This window comes from Drosophila melanogaster, chromosome 3L, assembly GCF_000001215.4.
Source record: "Drosophila melanogaster chromosome 3L".
NCBI lineage: Eukaryota > Metazoa > Arthropoda > Insecta > Diptera > Drosophilidae > Drosophila > Drosophila melanogaster.
Genome location: NT_037436.4, coordinates 12,580,387 through 12,600,557, shown reverse-complemented (window position 1 = coordinate 12,600,557; position 20,171 = coordinate 12,580,387). Strand labels below are relative to the sequence as shown.

At 42.1% G+C, this 20,171-nt stretch overlaps 1 protein-coding gene across 2 annotated transcripts; it reads right to left on the bottom strand.

Moving 5' to 3' along the window:
- Positions 1–4,539: 4,539 nt before the first annotated feature.
- ara (araucan) lies at positions 4,540–19,886 on the bottom strand. Of its 2 annotated transcripts, none has more exons than NM_079321.3 (5): positions 19,405–19,886; positions 14,265–14,816; positions 10,924–11,039; positions 6,035–6,393; positions 4,540–5,972 (listed from the first exon to the last, which is right to left on the bottom strand). In NM_079321.3, the coding sequence occupies exons 1-5, from the start codon at positions 19,453–19,455 to the stop codon at positions 4,897–4,899; spliced, it is 2,154 nt and encodes a 717-aa protein (NP_524045.2). In that variant the 5' UTR covers positions 19,456–19,886; the 3' UTR covers positions 4,540–4,896. The 2 variants fall into 2 exon arrangements, with proteins under 2 accessions (NP_524045.2, NP_001163432.1); NM_001169961.2 differs by having other exon boundaries at positions 6,035–6,369.
- Between the last annotated feature and the right edge of the window lie 285 nt (positions 19,887–20,171).

Below are 20,171 nucleotides of genomic sequence, written 5' to 3'. Positions count from 1 at the left end.
TTAGCTTGTCTTATCAATGGCAGTTTTCTAAATATACATTTGTATACGCGAGTGTGCCGCACATGATGTCAAGAATAATCAGCTGCCTTGACAAAGGTGTCTGTCTGTCCATTGGCACGGATTGGATTGGATTGGTCCCACATACATATTGTGGGCGCTTTTAGTTTGGGATCTTTTTTTTTCACTTTTTGGATTTCTTCTCGCGTAGTTTAATTCCGGGTTTCTTCAAATTTCTGGGACACCAGAGAGCCAACAGATCCACCAGAGGTATGGTCATGATTGATGGCCCACCATACATGTCCATTAAATATGACTCTAAGCCGAGGCGTGCGGATCGTAATAGATGATGATGCAATGTCTTTTGGTTGGCTGTAATCAATTATTCAGGAAATCCATTGACAAATCACGTACATTGTATGCTAGAAAAGCTTCCAGTGCTTCCAGCTTCCAGTATTGTTCCACAACTTTTACAATAGTTCATATGTTTGTTTAATAAAAACCTATTTTTGATGATCGCTTTTGCTTGGCATAAATCACTTTGATCTTTTTTTTACCTTAACTTTACAATAATCTTAAGAACCATAACTAATTAACACAATATTTTGAGTACATATGTAACTAATGTTGGATACCTTCTATCAGTAATCAAGATAGCAGCTTATGAAATTTACTTAATTAAATGATTTAATTGGGATTTCCTCAAGTTAACTTCCTTTAAGCCAAACACTCCGCCCAAGATCTGTGGCCATAAACCAGGCGCTGCTCATTGAGTTAAGTCCATAACTCACGCACACAATTCGCAAGGATGCGGAATCTCGAAGGATGGCATTAGGGAAATTAGCATACGCCATCAAGTATACGCCCTCGTGTGCGCTGTTCCTTTGGCAGCAGCCGGAATAGACAGACTACACACTCATGTCACGATGCAATTTCAGGATATTAATTGTTATAGTTGCGAGATGTGTCTGCTTGAATTGTTCCTGAGGCCTTTGTGCGTTGCAACGAATTTCTAATCCTGTTGAAAACAAACGCATCGCATCGCATCGCCCAGCCAGCAAACCAGCCAACCAGCCAACCAGGCAGCCAGGCTCTGTCAAAATCAGAAAGTGGCGGAGGCCGGAGCCAGGATTCAGGATGCAGAGAGTCCTGCCATCTCGGCACTGCACTGACACAAGGATTTCCGTACATGACAAGCGGCAGCTATAATTTATAGACGCTGCGTAAGTAAGCTGCGTGGCTGGCAAGGATGCAGCAGCCACGGGGAAAGGGTTGCTCCTTAGTCCTTGGAGCTTGGAGCTTGTTACCCATCCACAGCCCACACTACCATCGACTCCGAAGACGGCTTGGATGCTGTGTATTTGTTCTCGTCTTGTTTCACTTAAATGACACTTTGCATTCTTGTAGCATCTTGAAACGCACAGCCACCACCGAAAATGAGCCCATTCCTAAACATTTTCCTCGATGAAAATGCCTTGTCTATTCCAGTAGAATGTCGGCATCTTCGCAGGAATTTTCCCTTCATTATGCCGGGGTAAATTTGTGTTCTTGGTATTTTATAATTGAGTGTGAATACTTGCGATTAATATGAAAATTTGTGAAAATTTAATAAAATATCGTACACGATTTCCGGCTCAATAACGTTGAATGCAACTAATTGCTTGACCAGCATCAAGTATTTAAGCCGACTTTAGATAAGAGAAAGCGGCTTAGTCTAAGCTAAGCCATTTCTATTGTTTATGCCCAAGACGCACGAACATTGTGTTTGTTTGGCTTAAATATTTGCGAATTAAAGGCGAACCGAAAATGGTTAGTTAGCATTGCAAATTTATACAACATATTTGCTCACAGCTACGCTACGCTGATTTATCAAATAAATATATTTCATGAGAGCACACAATTTGTTTTTTCTTTTAGCATAAAGGCTTAATGCATTTCGGCTTGCACTAGAATAATAGTATTTGTTGTGTTCGAATGTAGGTTGAATATTCCATTACGGATTAACTATAATCTCTATAATCATTAAAAAAAGTGCATTTAATCCTAGTTTGTAGGTCGACATATTTATTGATTATATTTAAAGTATTATTAAATTTTTTTTAAATATATATAAATATATATTGCAATAATTATTCCTACTTTAATGGTGCCTATTGGTAAAGAGCACATGAAATGTTTGTTAATTATTAATATATGCCAGCAATAAATAACAAATTAGTGTCATATACTGAAATTGATCAAATTTAATGTTTTTTTGTGTACCTAATGGGATTAGATACGAGGCTGTAGATGCGGTTCTCTTAAATCAACTCAACCGCTTACCGTTTTCGACACATCGAACAAAAAGAAAATTGATGTACCATTCACTTGGATCCCATGACATTAGAAGAGATTCCCCTTGATGCCACTTGACCATTTCCCAGTCCCAAATCCCAAATCACAATCCCAATTCCCGTCAAGATTTCTCTTAGGCATAGGAGAAGGCAACTAATCACAAATACGACTGGTACCTACTACTGCGACTGTCAATAATAAATTACCATGATTTTCACATGGTGTTGAAGGATTGCCCACACACGACACTCCATTGCCATATCTACTTATACTTGGAAACGCGGCTCAAGATCGGCTGAATCTGAATCTGAATCGAAGACTGAAACTGGAAAGCAAATGCGACAAGTTTCCAAATGGGTAACAATTTTCAAAGTGATTAATTCGCCTGCTGGCTGACTGCCAACGAGCATTCGGCCATTGGATTGATTTATGGCCGCAAGACGTTAAGTGGATGCAAGATAAGTTAACTGTCGTATATCCTCGCCGCTGGTGACCAAATCCCAAACCGATCCCCGATCCGATTCGATCCCCAAAACAATACCGGGAATGTCGAGTGGCTGCAACCGGCGCGATCCCATGGTTTATGACCCATAAACGAGATCGAAGGATCTTCTATATGGTAAGCTATACCATGATATGGCATGGTATGGTATGGCATGGTATGGTTTGGTATGTTATGGTATCATACCCCTTGGATGCGATTAATTTACGCGGCTTACTGATTGGCCCCCTGTGTAATGGGTAAATTTTATGCCCAGCGCCGGTCATTTAGCATTGTAAAACAGGCCATAAAGCGTGGCTCTGGGAACTGAATGGAACAGTTTGGCTTTTTTCGATCGGTACTAATATCCCGCTGATGGCCACATAGAATTAGTGAGCTAAAACGTTTAAGAAATTTGTTGCCGCACATGTGAGTGAGTGGCGCTCGGCATGTGGCTCTTAAATATCCAAGTACCTGTCCGTTGTCCACTTATGTATGTATGTATGTATGTACTCGTTTGTGTTACATCGTGTAAACTGTGTCAAACGAAACCAAATTAATCACTTGCACTTACAACAAATACTCGTATTGGCCATCATTGCGGCTAATTCGACTGAATCATCGCGGCTGAATGACTTGCGCCTTCGTTGGCTGTCAATTTCAATTGAATTGGCAATTTGTTGCATAATCGAGCCACTGCTAAATGTTAATTTATCAAACGGCGATAGTCGTTACAAATTGTTATCCCCATAAAAGCCAACTTCCCCATACACACACAATTGCAACGCGTTTCCAGGTAGAAGCCCACGAACACAATCCCAAAGATGCCGGCTTTTTGGTTTGCAATGGTTTGCTATGGTCTGGCTTGGTTTGGTTGGGATTGGTATGGGTTGGTTTTGTCTCGCATGCGGGGACAGCAGCATTTTCCATGTCCCCGGCATTTGACAATTTCAGCGTCAATTCGGCAGAAATCTACACTCGCCAAAAAATTAGACTGATTCAGACAAGAAAATCATTCAAATCATTTCAAATAACTGAACTTCATATGTATCTGCTTACTTATTGAATAATCTGAGGTATTTATTAAAAAGTTAAATATTCCTTAAAATCTTAAAACCTCACTATATATAAAATATATTTTATGGTTATTGTAGTAGCACTATGGAAATTAATATAAAGAAAATCTCAAATTGGTCGTAGTTTACTTCAAGACTTCAGAATGCTATTATTTTTTAACAAGTTTGTCTTTTGCAATAAGTTTAAGCCATAAGCTAAATAATTATGACCAGAAGTGTTTGTTACATATAAATGCGCTTGTTTACTGTCATATTTATTTTGAAAGCCCGTTGTAGTTGTCGCTGAACTATAACAAGTGTTCGAACTATAAATTGATGTAATACAATGCAAATGAGTATAAATGTAATTAGCAATAATTCGTGAAAAAACGCGACACGAAAATAATTAAAAAATCAATAACGAGAGGAATGTGCTGAAATGTGTGCACAAAAATGGCAATAACCACCGAGCAACAAAGTTTTTTTCTTATTGCGAAAATGTTTGTACATCTTGCTAATTGTCCAAAATGGCATTAAATTAAAAGATGGAAATGGAAAAAAAAACTACTTCTTTAAGGCATAATAAATGAAATGATTTAAACCAAATACTTACTTAAGATGTTGTCATCACGAATATAACCCGAAACCATATTAAAAGCACTTCAGATATTTCATGATTATAAAGAATTTTATTAAACGATTTAAAATTATTTAGATTATGTGTTTCATATAGACGAAGTGTTTAGTGTGAAGTCTGTTAGACAATGAAAAACGTATCACAGTTTACAATCTTATTGCGCTAATTAAGTTTAGTATTTTTAAGTTTTTTTTTAGCCTAAGCTTACATTGCAGTTGTCAGAGGAGAAACATTTGATCTGGTACTCTATATACTCTTAGATACATATATGCATAACTTGAATGAAACTTGAAGTTACTTAACGCGCTAAACGGCTACATTTAATATTACACAAATCCGTCCGATTCTTGCACGATCCCATAATGTGGCTATATATATGGTACTATATCCGATTAGTTGGTGAACTTCTTGAAGAGCGGCTTGAACATGGCCTCATTCCTTTGCAGCTGCGGCGATGAGGAGCTGCTGCTGCTGCTGTTCCCGCTGCTGTAATCATCACGCGGCGAATACTCCCCCAATCTGGCCGAGAAATTCATCGGGTAACCGCTGGCGGGGAAGCCAAAGGCGTTACTACTGCGACAGGTAGCGGTCATAGGGACTTGAGTAGCGGTAGGCAGGAGACTCAAAGCTCCGCTCAGCACCTTCATATTCGGCGGAGTTTGGGGTGGAGTATCTGGTTGGGCTTCGAGAAACCCCATCGCCCGCTGACTCGCTGTGGATTGAGATTGCTGCTGCAGTTGCTGCTGCTGCTGCGGATGCCGATTGTGGAACTGCAGCGGTATTATTGGTCCGCTCGAACTTCCCGTAGTATGGATGGTACCGCCCTGCTGCAACTGCTGCTGCTGCTGCTGCGGCTGCTGCTGCTGCGGGGGCATATTGCTGTAGGGGATACTGTTGTTCGTAGTATGCAGTTGCTGGGTCGTAGCCCCTAGAAAACCCCCGTAGGCCGTGGTGTGCGGCCTCAGGTATGGAGCTGCGGCCCCATTGAACAGCTGTTGATCTCGTCCTGCCTCCGATGGAGGATACTGGTGCTGCGCCTGCTGCTGCTGCTGTTGCTGCTGCTGCTGCTGCTGCAGAGGCATCGATTGGTGACCCATGTAAGCCGGCGGCGGTGTCTTGCAGCCAACTGTGTCGGCCAGACTCCAGATCTTCGGCTTGGTAGCTGGAATCGGCACGCCACAGTCCCGGCCTAGCTGGTTTTTTGGATCCCCAAGATCCGTCTGCAGTTTGGAGTTCTCCCCATGAAATGGCAACATACCGCCCTGCTGGCCAGCCTGATAGTAAGCGGGATGCTGATGATGATACGGATGGTAGCCACCGGGGTGGCCACTGGAGGAGCCACCTCCGCCGGGGTAACCACCACTACCACTTCCGGCTGAGGGATAACCAAAGCCGGCGCGCAGTATGTTCGCCTGACCGAGGCACTTTTGGTCCTCATCTATGGCATCCTCCTCCTCTTTGGTCTCATCTGGTTGAAAGAAACAGCAGCTGTAAGTATGTTAGCCTTGGAAACCCCCTTACATCCTATACCTTTGGCCAAACTGACACTGCCCTGGCTGCCCTTACTCGGCTCCAGATCCTCCTTGTCCTTCTCATCGTCCGACACCAAGGCGTCATCATCGTCATCTGTGCGATTCTTGGGCTCCCACGTCATCTTGTTCTCCTTCTTCAGTCGCCGACGCGCATTGGCGAACCAAGTGGACACCTGGGTGAGGGTCATCTTGGTGATGATGGCCAGCATGATCTTCTCACCCTTTGTGGGATACGGATTCTTCTTGTGCTCATTTAGCCAGGCCTTCAATGTGGCCGTGGATTCCCGCGTGGCATTTTTGCGACGAGCAGCCAGGTCGTAACTGGCTCCATAGCTGGAATTAGAAACAAGCAATCCTCTGTTTAGAGAACAGATGCCATATTATCGTATTCATAAATTCAATGGTGTTTTATTTTGTATATTAATAAGAAATATGTATAATAATGCGCGTTACTAAGTTTTAAAGGAGTAAATGCTATATTTTCAAAATATTCAACTAAACATATCTTAACAAATAGTATATTTATTGCTAAAGCTTGAAAATTAAGTAAAATTTAAGTCTCTTAAATGTATCTATGTATCTTCTACCCAGAAAACTCAATATTTAAAAGGTTGTTTTGTTCTCTTTGATAAAATTGCAGTAGTATTATCGTTCTAATTGCGAGAACCCAAAAAATCGTGGCAGCAGCGAAACATGGAAATTCATTAAAAATGCGGAAAACTCAAATTGATGTTTTCCTACAACCTATCACTGTTAACCACCCCAGGAGCTGCGCGTTCTCGTCCTGCCAGTGTAGTACAACGTCAAAATATTGTAAAACATAGTTGTGAAACAGGGCATGGCCACAAAAAGCAACAACATTCGACCGGGAACAGCGTCTCCGGCAATAACGAGGAGGACAAGTGGGTGCAACCGGGTGATCCAGTTGTATCCACCACTCCACCAGTTGCCGCCGGTTCACTTCGCCAGTGCACTTATCGCACATTTTTTCAACCCACCAGAGGCTGTGCGGGCATCTCCATCATCCGCCATTCGTCCTCTGCAATAATGGTCCTTTTGGCTTGGTGGGTTGGCTTGCTCCTGCACCCCCGAACCCCCTTCCAGAAGTTCCTAGCTAAATTAAGCCCCCAAACCAGGCGAACTCCGCTGCACATCCGGCTCATCCGCTTTTCACTTTCGGGTTTTCCCCCAAATCCTCCCAATCCCCCAATCCTCCTCCATTATTTTGCGTTTGGTCCTTTTTCATGGGATTTTTATGGAGCCACAATCAACAGTTTGTGTGCGGTGAATTTTACAACAAGATAAAGAACGAATCTCGGCCTCGCTGCCCGTCGAATGTAAATTCGACGTCCTTCCTCCTAGGTCCTTCTGCTTTTTTCCCCAACTTTTTTTTAATCTTTTTTTTTTGTATCTCGATTGCGTGCAGTGTGCAGGATGTTCGTAGTGATTAGCACAAGAGTTTGGAGGAGGACTCGTGAATTTCCATTCGGGCAACTAAGTACGGTGTATGTTCTCCATACAATCTGCGTGTTTTTGGGTTCAGAAAGGACTACTTCAATAAGCAGATTGGTAGAAAAAGATAGAAAAACGTTTTATGAAAAATGTCATATATGTGTCATAGGAATTCTATATTCAAGAAAAACTATTTTGAAAGGAAACTAAGTAGAAGGTATCTAATTTAATATGAGGAATCAGAAAAGACTTGAAATTCTAGTATTGTGGAGCAGCACAAAAGAAGTAAAGGAATATGTGTTGATTAGAGTCTATTAAATTATATGGAGAGTAACTATTTAAAGATAAACTATACAAAGATAAACTATTCAGAATAATAGTTCCCTACCTAATAACAACCTAGTTAGTTATATTGCGTCCGCTAAAGTGATCCTTCACTGTACCCCTCGTGTAGCAAGATTTGTCCAATAACCGTGACCAGAGGTTGTGAAGCCCATAATTTTCGGCACGTAACCCGGCTACATCGGCCAAAAGGCGGAGCTACATATATGTATATATACATACATATATAGCCGGGCTATATGATTATCGCGTAGTTCGGTAGACGGATTCGTCGGATTCGACGGATCTGATGCGAGTGATACGCTTTGTGGGCTTTTTGTGCTGTTATGTTTTACAACCTAACAAACATCAATTTGTCCGTAATTGGCACGCATCCTATTTTTGTATTCGCCATATAATTGCAGTGCCCGCCGATGTGCATGTGTACATGTGTGTCTGCGTTCTTTTGGCATAACTCGTAAATAAAATAAAAAATGCAACCACAACAACAACAACAACGAGAGTAAAAAAATTAAAATGATTTGGCTGCTGTTGCTGGCGGGCCATAATCTTGTTAACAAATCACATTCTTGTTCACACAAACACACGGACACGGCTATATGGCCACATATAGAGCCACATATAGCGGTCGGCCGAATGGGCCGCTTATTAGTTTTAGACCGGCTTACACCCATTTACATTTCAGCTTTTGTACGACCAGCCACATGCAATTTGGTTGGGAGCCAACAATTACGGCGGCCATTATCTCTGAGTTGCGATTTTCACTGGCTCGCATTTCGCATTTTCGAACAAATAACGCTGGCTGCCGACACAAATGACATTGGCTCCCGTGAGCAGACACGTTTCATGCCTGTCACGGGGTAATTACGTTGCCTGTCATTCCACCAAAAACCACCCACCCACTCGCCACCTCCTCTGCTCAAGCTATTTACAGCCAGCACCTCCTGCCCCTGTCGGTTTTGCCCCACCACTGCTGGCCCATGCAATTGCCATCTGCCAGACAGATAGACCGGCTGACTGTCAGTCAGTCAGTCAGTCAGTCAGTCAGGCATTCAGTCAGTCAGATTTTCCACCTTTCCATCGAGTTTCCCGCTCCGCAGTTTCCCATTCCATTGCCAATTTGTGACAATGAGCAAAACAAAGCGCAAACGTTGCTCTCTTAAATGTTTGTCAACCCGTGAATGTGTACACGCCTACGCACAGAAAAAAAATGTTTTCTTAATTAATTAACAAAATACAGCAATAATGCTATATACTTATAACTAAATTAGTTCGAAAGATAGTACTTCAAGATTAGAAGTGAAGAGGTAGTTTTTTTGTACATTTCTTAACATTTTTCAAGTCAATTGTTGGCTTTACAAAAAAAAATTAATATATCCTCCACAACAATATTAAATTAAATCCATATTAAGTAACACTGCTCAACATAACTTTTAAATTCAGACCAAATGGATTTCCAAGCTCGAACTGTACTTAACAGCTTTGCAATTGCTTGACATTTTAAGGAGATGATTTGTTGATACAACATCAATTTTTCTTGCAATAATTCTTATCACACTCAACCTTAGCTTAAGCTTTTTCGCTTAGTGTACTGCACATACAGGTCTTAGTACATACAAACACCGGTAGATTGGCAAGTAAGTGCGTATGTACTGCCGCTCAATATGGCGGCCAACATGGCGTTCATTTGCGGCTCACACCTACCCGTCCCTCGGCCCCTCCTCCAACCGACCGACCGCCCTGCCACCTGCCCCTTCCTTCCACTGCCATCCCACCTCACCGGTGCACCCCCTCCAATCAACATGCATCGCTTACAACTCACTCACTCATTCATTCACTTAGCTGCAGCTCGATTTCATGGGCTTTCCGCACGCAAGCCGGGCCCAAACGAAAGCGAACCCCCCCACCAAAATCCCCGCACCGCACCGATCCAATACCATCCGACCGTCCAGAGTCGTCCAAACCAAACCAAAACCGTCCAAACCGACGGTCCAACGGGAAGCCGCAGCCGTTGCATGCCACTCAGTCTTTCAGGCTTTCAGCCTTTTCAGTCGGCTCTTCCCCCGATTTGGGTACGGAATGAGCGGGGACTGGGTGGACTCATGCCTCCTGTCCATCGAATCACTCCTGTACTCTGCATATGTATGTATGTACACACATGTATATGTGCGTACGCACTTGTGTGTGCACCCACGTGTGTACATACTTAGGGCTTAATGTATGTGCATACACAACAACAAATGCTCCATGTTTTTTATATGCTCAAAATATTTATTTAATAGGTGCTAATTATACGGCACATTCCAGAAAATCACGCACTTACACGGCGCAGTAAAGTGGAGTGAATTCTGCTCAATTCATTAACTTCTTTTTAAAGTTTTCTAACTTTTTAAAAAAACTATCCAAAATTGCATACAAACTAAATGCTTGAATTCATTTCTTATAATATTAATGTAAAACCTTTATAAAAAGTGTTCTTTTTTAATTTTCCAAATCTTGAAGATTTTTAAAAAATTTTAAAAAGTTATGAACTTTCTTTCAGTGCAAATCACACATATGTACACATACTTTTGAAGCCCACTGTGTGTTGTGCGTTGTGCGCACTGGCGTGCAATTAACTGCTATTATTTTTGCAGCAATCATAAATAAATAATTTCGCGCTCTCATACAGTTTCGAACAATTCAAATTTTATTATCGCCCGTCCCTGCGACAATTGCGCCATTTCATTGGATGGGAGGGGGGGGGGGGGGGGGGTAAAGCGAGGGGGGAAAATCGTAGGAAAACGCAGGAAAAGTGAGCAGCACAAGGGCAACGCAGCCGCCGCAGGCAATTAAATTCAAATCAATTTCAAGTACTCGCAAATATTTTGTAATTAATTATGGGCGCCCCAAATTGCATTTGATTTCGCACGACCCCATCTATTTAAATTGGTCTAAAAGGCTTTCTATCTATTTGCTATTAGACGCAATTAATTATGGCTCAGACGAATTTTGTGGCACAGCGCCACACAATTGCTGCCACGTTTTTAATTTCGTAAACTAATTAAATTAAATTGAATTAAATGAAATTAAATGTAATTTAGTAATGCTTACCCGTAGGCCGACATGGGATCGTAGGAGTAGTAGCCCGTAGTGGGCTGAAGTCCAGCCGAGGTCCAAGCTCCCATTTCCGGACCCGCGCCCGTATCCTTAAGTCCGTACGGATTGCTCTGCAAAACGATGGTGGAATTGGTTGATTCAGTTGGAGCATGGAATTGAGTTATTAGCGAACACGGCATTTTCCCACAGTTTTCGAAGTTGACAATTTTGTTAACATGAAATCTATAATTTGGCAACATATTTTGGCCGGTCGAACAAGCAAATGCCCAGATGTTGGCCATATTTTAGAGCCAAAGATACACGGAACGATACAGAAAAATACATAATTTAAGGCAGACAAAATTCGGGTATTATCTAAGTCGTAGCGCCGATTATTGTTATTAGATTTGAAAGCGCTTAAGTCCGTACAAAAGCCCGGACACTTTGAATTTTAATTTGGCTCGATTTCTGTTTGTGGCACGCTGCGATTTATGCCCTCGGAAAATGACAGCCGGATTTATGAGCGACAACTATTGGCCAGATCGCCGTCCAATCTGGTTGGCCCTGTCGAGCCGGGCTTTTGTGTGAGCTCTTGATTTATGAAACGGTATTAACATTTTTAATTGCTTAACATCATGTATGCCGTTGTTTATTAATTTTTCACCCCACCCCTTTCTTTCTGTCTTTATGGCCAGAAAACCGCCGCCGCCGCCGCCGCCACCGAGTGACAAATATATTTATCAAAATGTCGTAAAAACATATACATATATATATATATATACGAACAGGTATTGGATTTATTTGCCCAATCGAATCGAATGGAATCGTGGGGAAATGTCAGAAGTGAGATTTTGCTAGATCTCTACCCACCCAAAAAATAAAAAAAAAAGGAAATGAACTCGGTTATTAACACCTCCGAAATTCGAAATTCCGGCGACATCTTATCGTGGCAACTCCGAGATATTTTCTTAATTAAAAGAATGCTTCTCTGACGACCGATAAAAAAGACACTCGCTCAGGTGCTTGCCAGAAAAACAAAAATAAAGAAAAAACAAACCAAAATACAAAAAAAAAAAAAAACGAGAGAAGAAAAATAAAGAACGAATGAATTTCCTGTTGTTGTAAATAACAATTTAACATGACACTTTGGTGGCTGCCGCTGCCGTTCCCGCCCCATTTCCTCCGCTTTTCCTCTCTCCTTTTGCCGGGGTTTTCCCTTTTCTCGAAGGAGGTTTTCTTTGAAGTACTCGTCGCGAGCCGCCCAAGTTGATTAGACCCCGTGTTCGTCCATATTAATTAGATCGTTCAAACTAATGTGCTTATTACAGCACTCGTAAACATCGGGGAAATACTGTTGACAAAGTCGAGACAAGTGTCTGAGGATTTCTCGAAATTGGGAGCAATTTATGAAACGTGATTGTTTAAACTGGGGGTAGAGTTATTGTGGCTAAGAGCGTACCTAGGTATTTATGAAATTTTTATTTACAAAAAGGTGGCTAATGAACTTATCAACTGGAAATGAGTATTTCAAATGACAAGAAAAGTACAACTTCTGACAAAACTTTATGCAAATGTTCGATATGCTCTATAATGCTTTTGAAATTGAAGTCACATCTAGCTAAGTTTACAAATTAAGAGGTTCGATTAAAAATTGCCAACACATTTTCGACAAATAGTCAAGATACCAAAATCGTGCACACAGACCACGTCGTTGAAAATATTTATCTGGTGTGCGATGGCGGCAACATGATGTCCTTATAAAACACTTGCTCGGTTATTTGGACACTTCTAGCTAAGCCTATCCATCTCGGGCAGTTAGTTATTTGCCAAGGTTAAATACTGTCCACATTGTTGTTATACATATTGTTGCCAATTTTGTGTGTTTGTTTGTTTGCGTTGGCCTTTCATTCAGGCCAGCAGCAGCCCGAAAAGCAAAGCAAAAGCAAAGCAGCAGCAAGCACAGTCATGCTGTGCTCGCTCGTGTACATTTCAGCGGTCACTTAGAGAGTATACGAGCACAGTTGGGGGCAAAATAATAGGGTTAAAAAATTATTTAAAAAAATTATTAAGAAATCATTACATATCAGCAAAACAAAACAAGTTCTTAAAATGAAAGATAACAGATAATACTTTTCTTAATTTCTTCATTTATGTCGTAACAGTTTAACTATTTTAAAAGCTTTCAAATATTATTTTTTATTATTATTAAATAAAATTACCTTTTAAGCAAATCTTTGTTTTTTTATGATGGGCCATTAAACGTTATAAAAATTAATGCTTTCATTTAACTTTCAAGCCCATACATTTATCTTTAAGCTGGTTATATGCCGACTAGAAGTATTATCTTATTTTATAAATTACTAAGCTGTTGAAATTTTTAAATTGTTGTTCAGGATATCCTGAAACTGCTTTGCTATTATAATAAATAGCTTTTGCAGGCAAAGTACTGCTATTACTATTTCTACCCCCCACTGTGTGGGCGCTCACACACACTCACACACACACAGCGACATAAGCTCGATTAGCCCACACATACACATACACGAAGAGAGTGGAGTGTAATTGAGGCCATGGGGCAATATGTTTTGTTACCAATGATTTTGCCTTTCTTTATGCAAAGTATCGAATATCGCAATGGAAGTCGGCAGTTGTCAGTTTGCAGGGAACCGGCGGAGTAAACGGGCTTATAAATTAGGTAGATGGATAGACGGCGATAGAAAAGGATTGGCCATTGGTTAGGAGGGGGGGGGGAATGGAGCTCGGAATGGCTATGGGTATGGGTTTGGGTATGGAATTGAGCCGCAGGGAAACTAAACCCCCGATACGGAGCCAAATGAGGTTTGACTGAGCTTCAGTCAGCCATAATGATAATTCGATTTAGTCGACTGCATTGACAAGCCATCGATGTTGCTGCTTTGTAGCTTTGTTGTTGTCGTTGGCGTTGTCGTTGTCGTTGTTTTTGTTTTTGTCTCCCTCCTAAGCTGCGGACAAAAGCCACTGACTACACAATTAAAGTCATACGTTGAGATAATCCATTTAGCCCTCTGGCCCATGGCTCTTGGCCAACACACTTGGCAAAATAAATACACCCATTTTATGTTAAATTAACATTAAATGAATGACTAAAATATCATTACACGAACTCACTTTATGCCAAAGGTCAATAATAAATTTACCACAATAATTATTAAAAAAAAAAAAAAAATTATAAAACAATGCATAATTATACCTTGATTTTTCAATATTTTTCCTAACATTTTTTTTACATTTTTTCAAGTTTTGAATAATAATTTTGTCTGTATAAAATCCTAAACCTTTTGTTTTCTTCCCCCCTTTTGTTGTTCAAGTGCACTCACCAGCGGCGAATAGAAGGCGGAGCTGTCCACTCCGATGCTCTGGTAGGGATTCTGGTCCGTTGAGGGGTACGGCGTTCCATAGACGCCAACGCTGGCCGCCGGTAGACGGGAGTAGCTGGAGAGGGCGAGGCGGGCGGAATCGTACTGGCAGGAGCAGACCGTCTGACCCGACACCGGGTCGGTCATTATGGGCCGCCCGTTCTCACAGCATGATCCACCACCACCAGCACCACCAGCAGTGGGCGTCGTGCCCACGCCGTTGCCGTCCAGGGAGCCACCGGTGGCCAGATCCGCTGGCCCTCCTCCGCCCGCCGAGGATCCACCACCTGCTCCAACCACCGTCGCCGCATTCGAGTTCTGCGAAAGCGCATTGGGACTCAGCGCCCCCGAGGAGGCATCTCCGCCAGCGCCGCCCGACGGCTGGCTACCCTGACAATCCTGACCTCCCGTGGGGCTCATCGCCGGGGCGTTTGTCATCACCAGCGCCTCGTTCACATTCACATTCACGTTCGCGGAAGCGTCCTCCGTCGTCTGGACACTCGGTGGCAGGAGCTGCAAGAGATCGGATGGGAAGAGGCTCTTCAGTGCAAGTTCATCGCAAATTGAAACACAAATTCGGGGTTTTAGCCGCTTATCTTATGGGTATATTAAGTTGAATGCACAGGGAAAAAATAAAGGTAATTCCTTTGATGATTTAAATAATTTATAATTTAAACAAGTTTCTATTTGAGTTTTTATTCCAGCAGATAATTGACTTTCATTGATTTATATAGGGTTATAAAATAATTCAGATGTGAAATACTTAATTGATAATAATTTAACCAGCTGCTAAACTAATGATGTCTAAAATCGAGTTGACATTATCGAAATCGCATTATATTTTACCCCTGTGCACAGGTACTTCAAAACTCGAAAGGCAGTCGACTGATGATAGCCTTAAGTGATATATAAACACACATCGCCACTGGTTTACATAACTAATGCATGTTAATCAAGGGGCCATTTTAATTTTTATTTCAAACACCAAAGGTCCGATGATCGAGAAATATTTTCCCTCGCCGGCAAAAGGGTCATTTTGAACACCTTATAGAGATACGAACCGCTGATAAAACCCCACAACTCACACACACTCGCAGAGGTGGGGCTTCCGAGAAACCCCCCCAATCATTGAAGAAAATATTTCATTTCGAACACAAAACGCAGACCCTAAAGCTGACAGTGTTTATCTCAAAACATTTCGCCAATGAATTAGTTTATTGCGCTGCTCAAATGATAAGATAGTTTTCATTGATGGATCTAAAGAATGTTCCAAGCAAATGATTTTGGTAACTTATTTCGTGCTTTTATATTACGAGATTTAAACACTTGAATACTACTGTTTTTTTTTTCAATTTTTAAATATATATAAAGCTCCGATTATTGAAAAGTAAAAAAAAAAACCAAAGAAAAGTGAAGACTTTATAAACAGATTCTCTTAAGTACCAACACTTTGTCCGTATTACTTAGAAAATTGAGAAGTAATTTAATAATTATCTAAACTATCCTTGAACAGCGCCATAAACTAGATGTCAACTAGCTGCGAGGATGGAAACCTGCCCGGGAATGGGATGACTCGCCTCCAATCGACGCGGCACAGGAAACGCACGTCCATGTATAATGGCTAATTTTCTGCATCATAATGCCGAGTAAGTCATGCTAACTGCCGTACTGGAAACTTCATAAATATTGATGTCCGGCAATGTTGTTTACCCATCCCCCAGATCAATGTACCATTTTGCAGGCCATCCTCCTACTGAAGACACAAAATCCGCCTGAATCGCTGGGTAATTGCGAATTTAATTCGAAAAATCGACAGTAGGCACCCATTACAAGATGCATCGATAACATGTAAGCGAATATGGTGTTAACACACAATCAATGCCACTGGCAGGAAAGCGCAGAAGCTGGACGGGATTCATAATCCCGCGGCGATTAAGTTCCCTTAATCAATGGAGTGGATTGGATCGGATGGGAGTGCAGTTCGGGATTCGCGAACTTCGCTGCAATGGCGGCCAGATCAATTACCCAGCAAATCGATTCCAAGTGCGACGGATCGGCAACGGGGGCAGCCTGATGTGATGTCCTCCATCTTTTACACAGTGGAACCTCGCCTATGGCATGCGCCACTCACTTGGCAATTAATATGCAAAATGTGCCAAGCCCACGAAGCCAGTTCTCTTGGGGGCATTTTAAAAAATGCCAGAAATCAATGAGGGTGTGGCAGCCGACGCCTATAGGTCCCAGCACCAGACCAGACCGACTTTTTCGGACCCATCCACAAGATCGATGTGGATATGGGATGCATGGAATTGATGCAGATGGAGATGGAGTCGGGCAACATGCTGGCGAAGGCTTCTGAAAATTACCGCGGGCAATCTGCAAAACGAGCGGACTGCTTCAATTTCCCCACAGTCTGCAATCTGCAAACTGAAGTCTGGAAGTTTGAAGTCTGGAAGTCTTGAAGTTTGAAGTCTGGAAGTCTTAAGGTCTGGAATCTGAAGACTTTAGTCTTCTGGGCGAAAATATCGACGCACCGAACCCATAATTAAGTTGAGTGCTCCGCCCGTTGGACAGCTACAAATTGATCGAAGTGCCCAGCAAAAGGTCATAATATCTGGGCAGCAACAATTTTAGCCCGGCTAACACGGCTTCTGTGGCCGAATTCGCGGTCAAAACTTAAATGCAGCCAGCAGAATGCATAATTATTCCGCGTCATTAACATAATCTGACAATAGAACCATCTTCTTCGCCCGAAAATCGCAGCACATGCATATTATTTTATAATTATCAGATGCGATCGATTCGATTCGAGATTGATCCCCTCGAAATTCAGCAGGTGAGTGATCTACTAGAAGGTCGCTCAAGTCCGATCATAATTAATAAAGGAAAAACATATTTTTTTTTGAGTCGTGCTGAAACGCACAAATAATAGAATTTCGAGGCCAAGACCGCTGACTATATATAGGGACATCGAAAAAAAAAATGTGAAAACTCACAGCCATTTATCAAAATTTTACAAATGAATGATTCAGTTGTTTTACTTTTTTGACTTTTTTTTTTGTATTCCACCGTGCCGCGTGATTTTAATTAGTAAAAAGCAAATACATTTCGCTCGATTCTGTATGGGAATGTTCAGCGATCGAAAGGAGGCAACGCGTTCCCAGAGTTTCTCGGCAAACGCAACAATATGAGAATTATGACAACTAATCTGATAGGCGACACCATATAGGGAGCTCTATGCGCCTGCCAGATTCCTCAGCTCCTTGAGCGAATGCATTATTCATGAGGTAGAGGACTCCATTCCAGCAGTACCTTTCCGCTCTCGGAGGAAGCGCCAGTGGTCCAGTGGGCCATGTGAATTGGCCACGTCTGCGGATGGAACGTGGAACTTTCGTTGTTCGCAGTTGGAGGATGCAGACGACGACGACGACTGGCAGGCGACAGTGCGCAGATAAGATCTGCTGGCCATGTGTGTGCCCAGTGAGCAGTAACCAGTAACCAGTAACCAGTACCCAATGCCCAATGCCAGATACCCAACTTCTGAGTTGCACTGGCTTTGGAAATTTCTGTGAATCGCAAACGCAGCGATCTAATCGCAGCTTGTATCTCGTGGGTCCACCAAAGCGGCCAGGCTACCGCGATTCTGCATCCGAGTGCCTCCCCCGACAATCTCCTCCAGATGACCAAGTTGATAGCACCGGACTATAAGCGCCACTTGGAGCCGCACTCCGCTCATTCTCCTCACTCCCCAAAACGAAGCCAATGTAAAGTAGATCAGAGTGGAGCCAAGTCATTGGTCCATCGATCGTGTTCGTTGGGATTCGGATGCTATCCTATCTGCCATCTCCAGATTCAATGGATGCTCCTCACGTAGCCAGGAGGGCATTCCCAGAGCCTGCCCTCAGCTGTCACTTTACGGTTATGAATTTTATGATTTACGATCGCCGCAATTGAATTTTATTGACTTTTCAACAGTTTCACCTGAGCGTGCCTCAATCGGCACCTCCCATCGTCTTGGCCTTCTGATTGCCAAGGCTTTTCCCTTTTTTCTTTTCCTTTTTCTTTAGTTTTTTTTTTTTTTTTTTGCTTTCGTTTTCGACTTTAGTTAATTGGGCTCGTGTGGTCCGAAATGGGAAAGACGCCAGAGTTCTTTGGAGGAAGAACCAGGCAATTGGTAACCAAGTATTATGGCCTGGGAAATTAAAGTTTAGCCCAGGCAAACGCAATCAATAGGAAATTTAATTTACTCTAGGCCTTTCGAAAGCTTCTACAACTTTTGTAATTTATCACAATATTTTACAAATATTTTAGTTGCACCTGCAAGCCGCGCAATTTTGTGCAACATCTTTAAAACGCCGAATCGTTTTTTGTGTGAATTTTGAAGGTTGACAAAAACGCCTGATTCCTCGGAGTGGCTTTTTCTCAGGCCATTTATCAGCCATCTGATTTATTATGGTTTTTTGCTGGCCTGCCACCAATTTACTGTCATAAACATGGAAAAAGTTTGCCTCAAGCAGCTGTTTTTGCTGCTTAGTGAAAAGTCCAAAAGCGCTACAATCAAAGACTTTTAGCGGTTTTGCCCTATAGTGGGTCCTCAAGATCAAATAATCGGATAACTTTGACTGGAGTCGGTGGAAGTACTCAGATGAAAGTTGGTGGTAAGGATTGCTTAAAAAACACACAAATAGAATTTAAACCCAACCAAGCTTTTTTAGGAAAAAAATTTTAGAAAAAATATTCAGATAACGGGTTCAGTTTTAATGATGGAACGCACTCCAGAAAAGATAGTTGTGATTATAAATAGAAAAATTAAATATGTATATGAAAAAATATGATTTTACAACGCTTTTTGCTTGTGACCTCTGTTTTTAATACCTCCAAACATAAAAATTATGAATCTTTAAGGCAATCATAATTACAATAATCAGTTGATTATATCAGTCGTATGAATAATATTGTATCTAAATAGGTTCCCATATCTGCAGTTAATAAACATTTTCATTCCTCTAGTTATCTTGAGATCTCTTGCTACTTAATGAATATGAATAGCCATCATATAGTATATACATCTAGATCAAATTTAGTTAATTAGAGGACCCACCTGCGAGGCCGACGGAAAGCCTCCGTATCCGAATTGTGTGTAGGCAGCCATTTCGCTATATGACTATACGACTATATAAGACCTAGTCTTAAGATACTCTCTCTCTCTCTCTCTCTCTCTCTCTCGCTCGTGGGCAGTCTGCTGAAGGATATACGGTGAAGCTGCTACATCAAATGATGTGCTTATCGGGGGTTTAACAGCTCAGTTTCGATTGGGTCTGTTCACAGTGGGCACTGGCGATAACGACCATAACGACATTGGGCCAACCGAAAGTATCTCGTGGATTTGTTTGGTATTTGCAGTTGCAGCTGTCACTTGTGGTGGATTTTTGTTTATATATATTTTATTTTTTTTTCTGGCTAACAGCACTCGCAAAACGCGGCGGCAACGAAAAATCGACGAAATATCGACGGCAAAAACGCGGCGCTTCAGCACACGCTCCCTTTCAGATGTGCACCTTATAACGTTCGAACACGAACTGGTTGCGAATGCCGTTGCTGTTGGCCGTGTTGCTGCTGCTGTTGCTGTTGTTGTTGCTGCGCTGTTGGGGCGCATTCCGCTGCAGTTGGCGCGGAAGCGGGACAACAATATGCTGCCTCCCCCCATCGAAAGAGAAACGGAATGCCGCTCGCCTTGGAGCGAGCAACAAGAATAACGGAGTCGGCAGACTGGAAGTGTAAGCACTCTAGAGCAACGCCCACCGTTCTCCGGTTTTGTCTGGTGTTGGTGGTGGCATTTGGCCGGTCGCTCTCTCCGCAATTCCAATC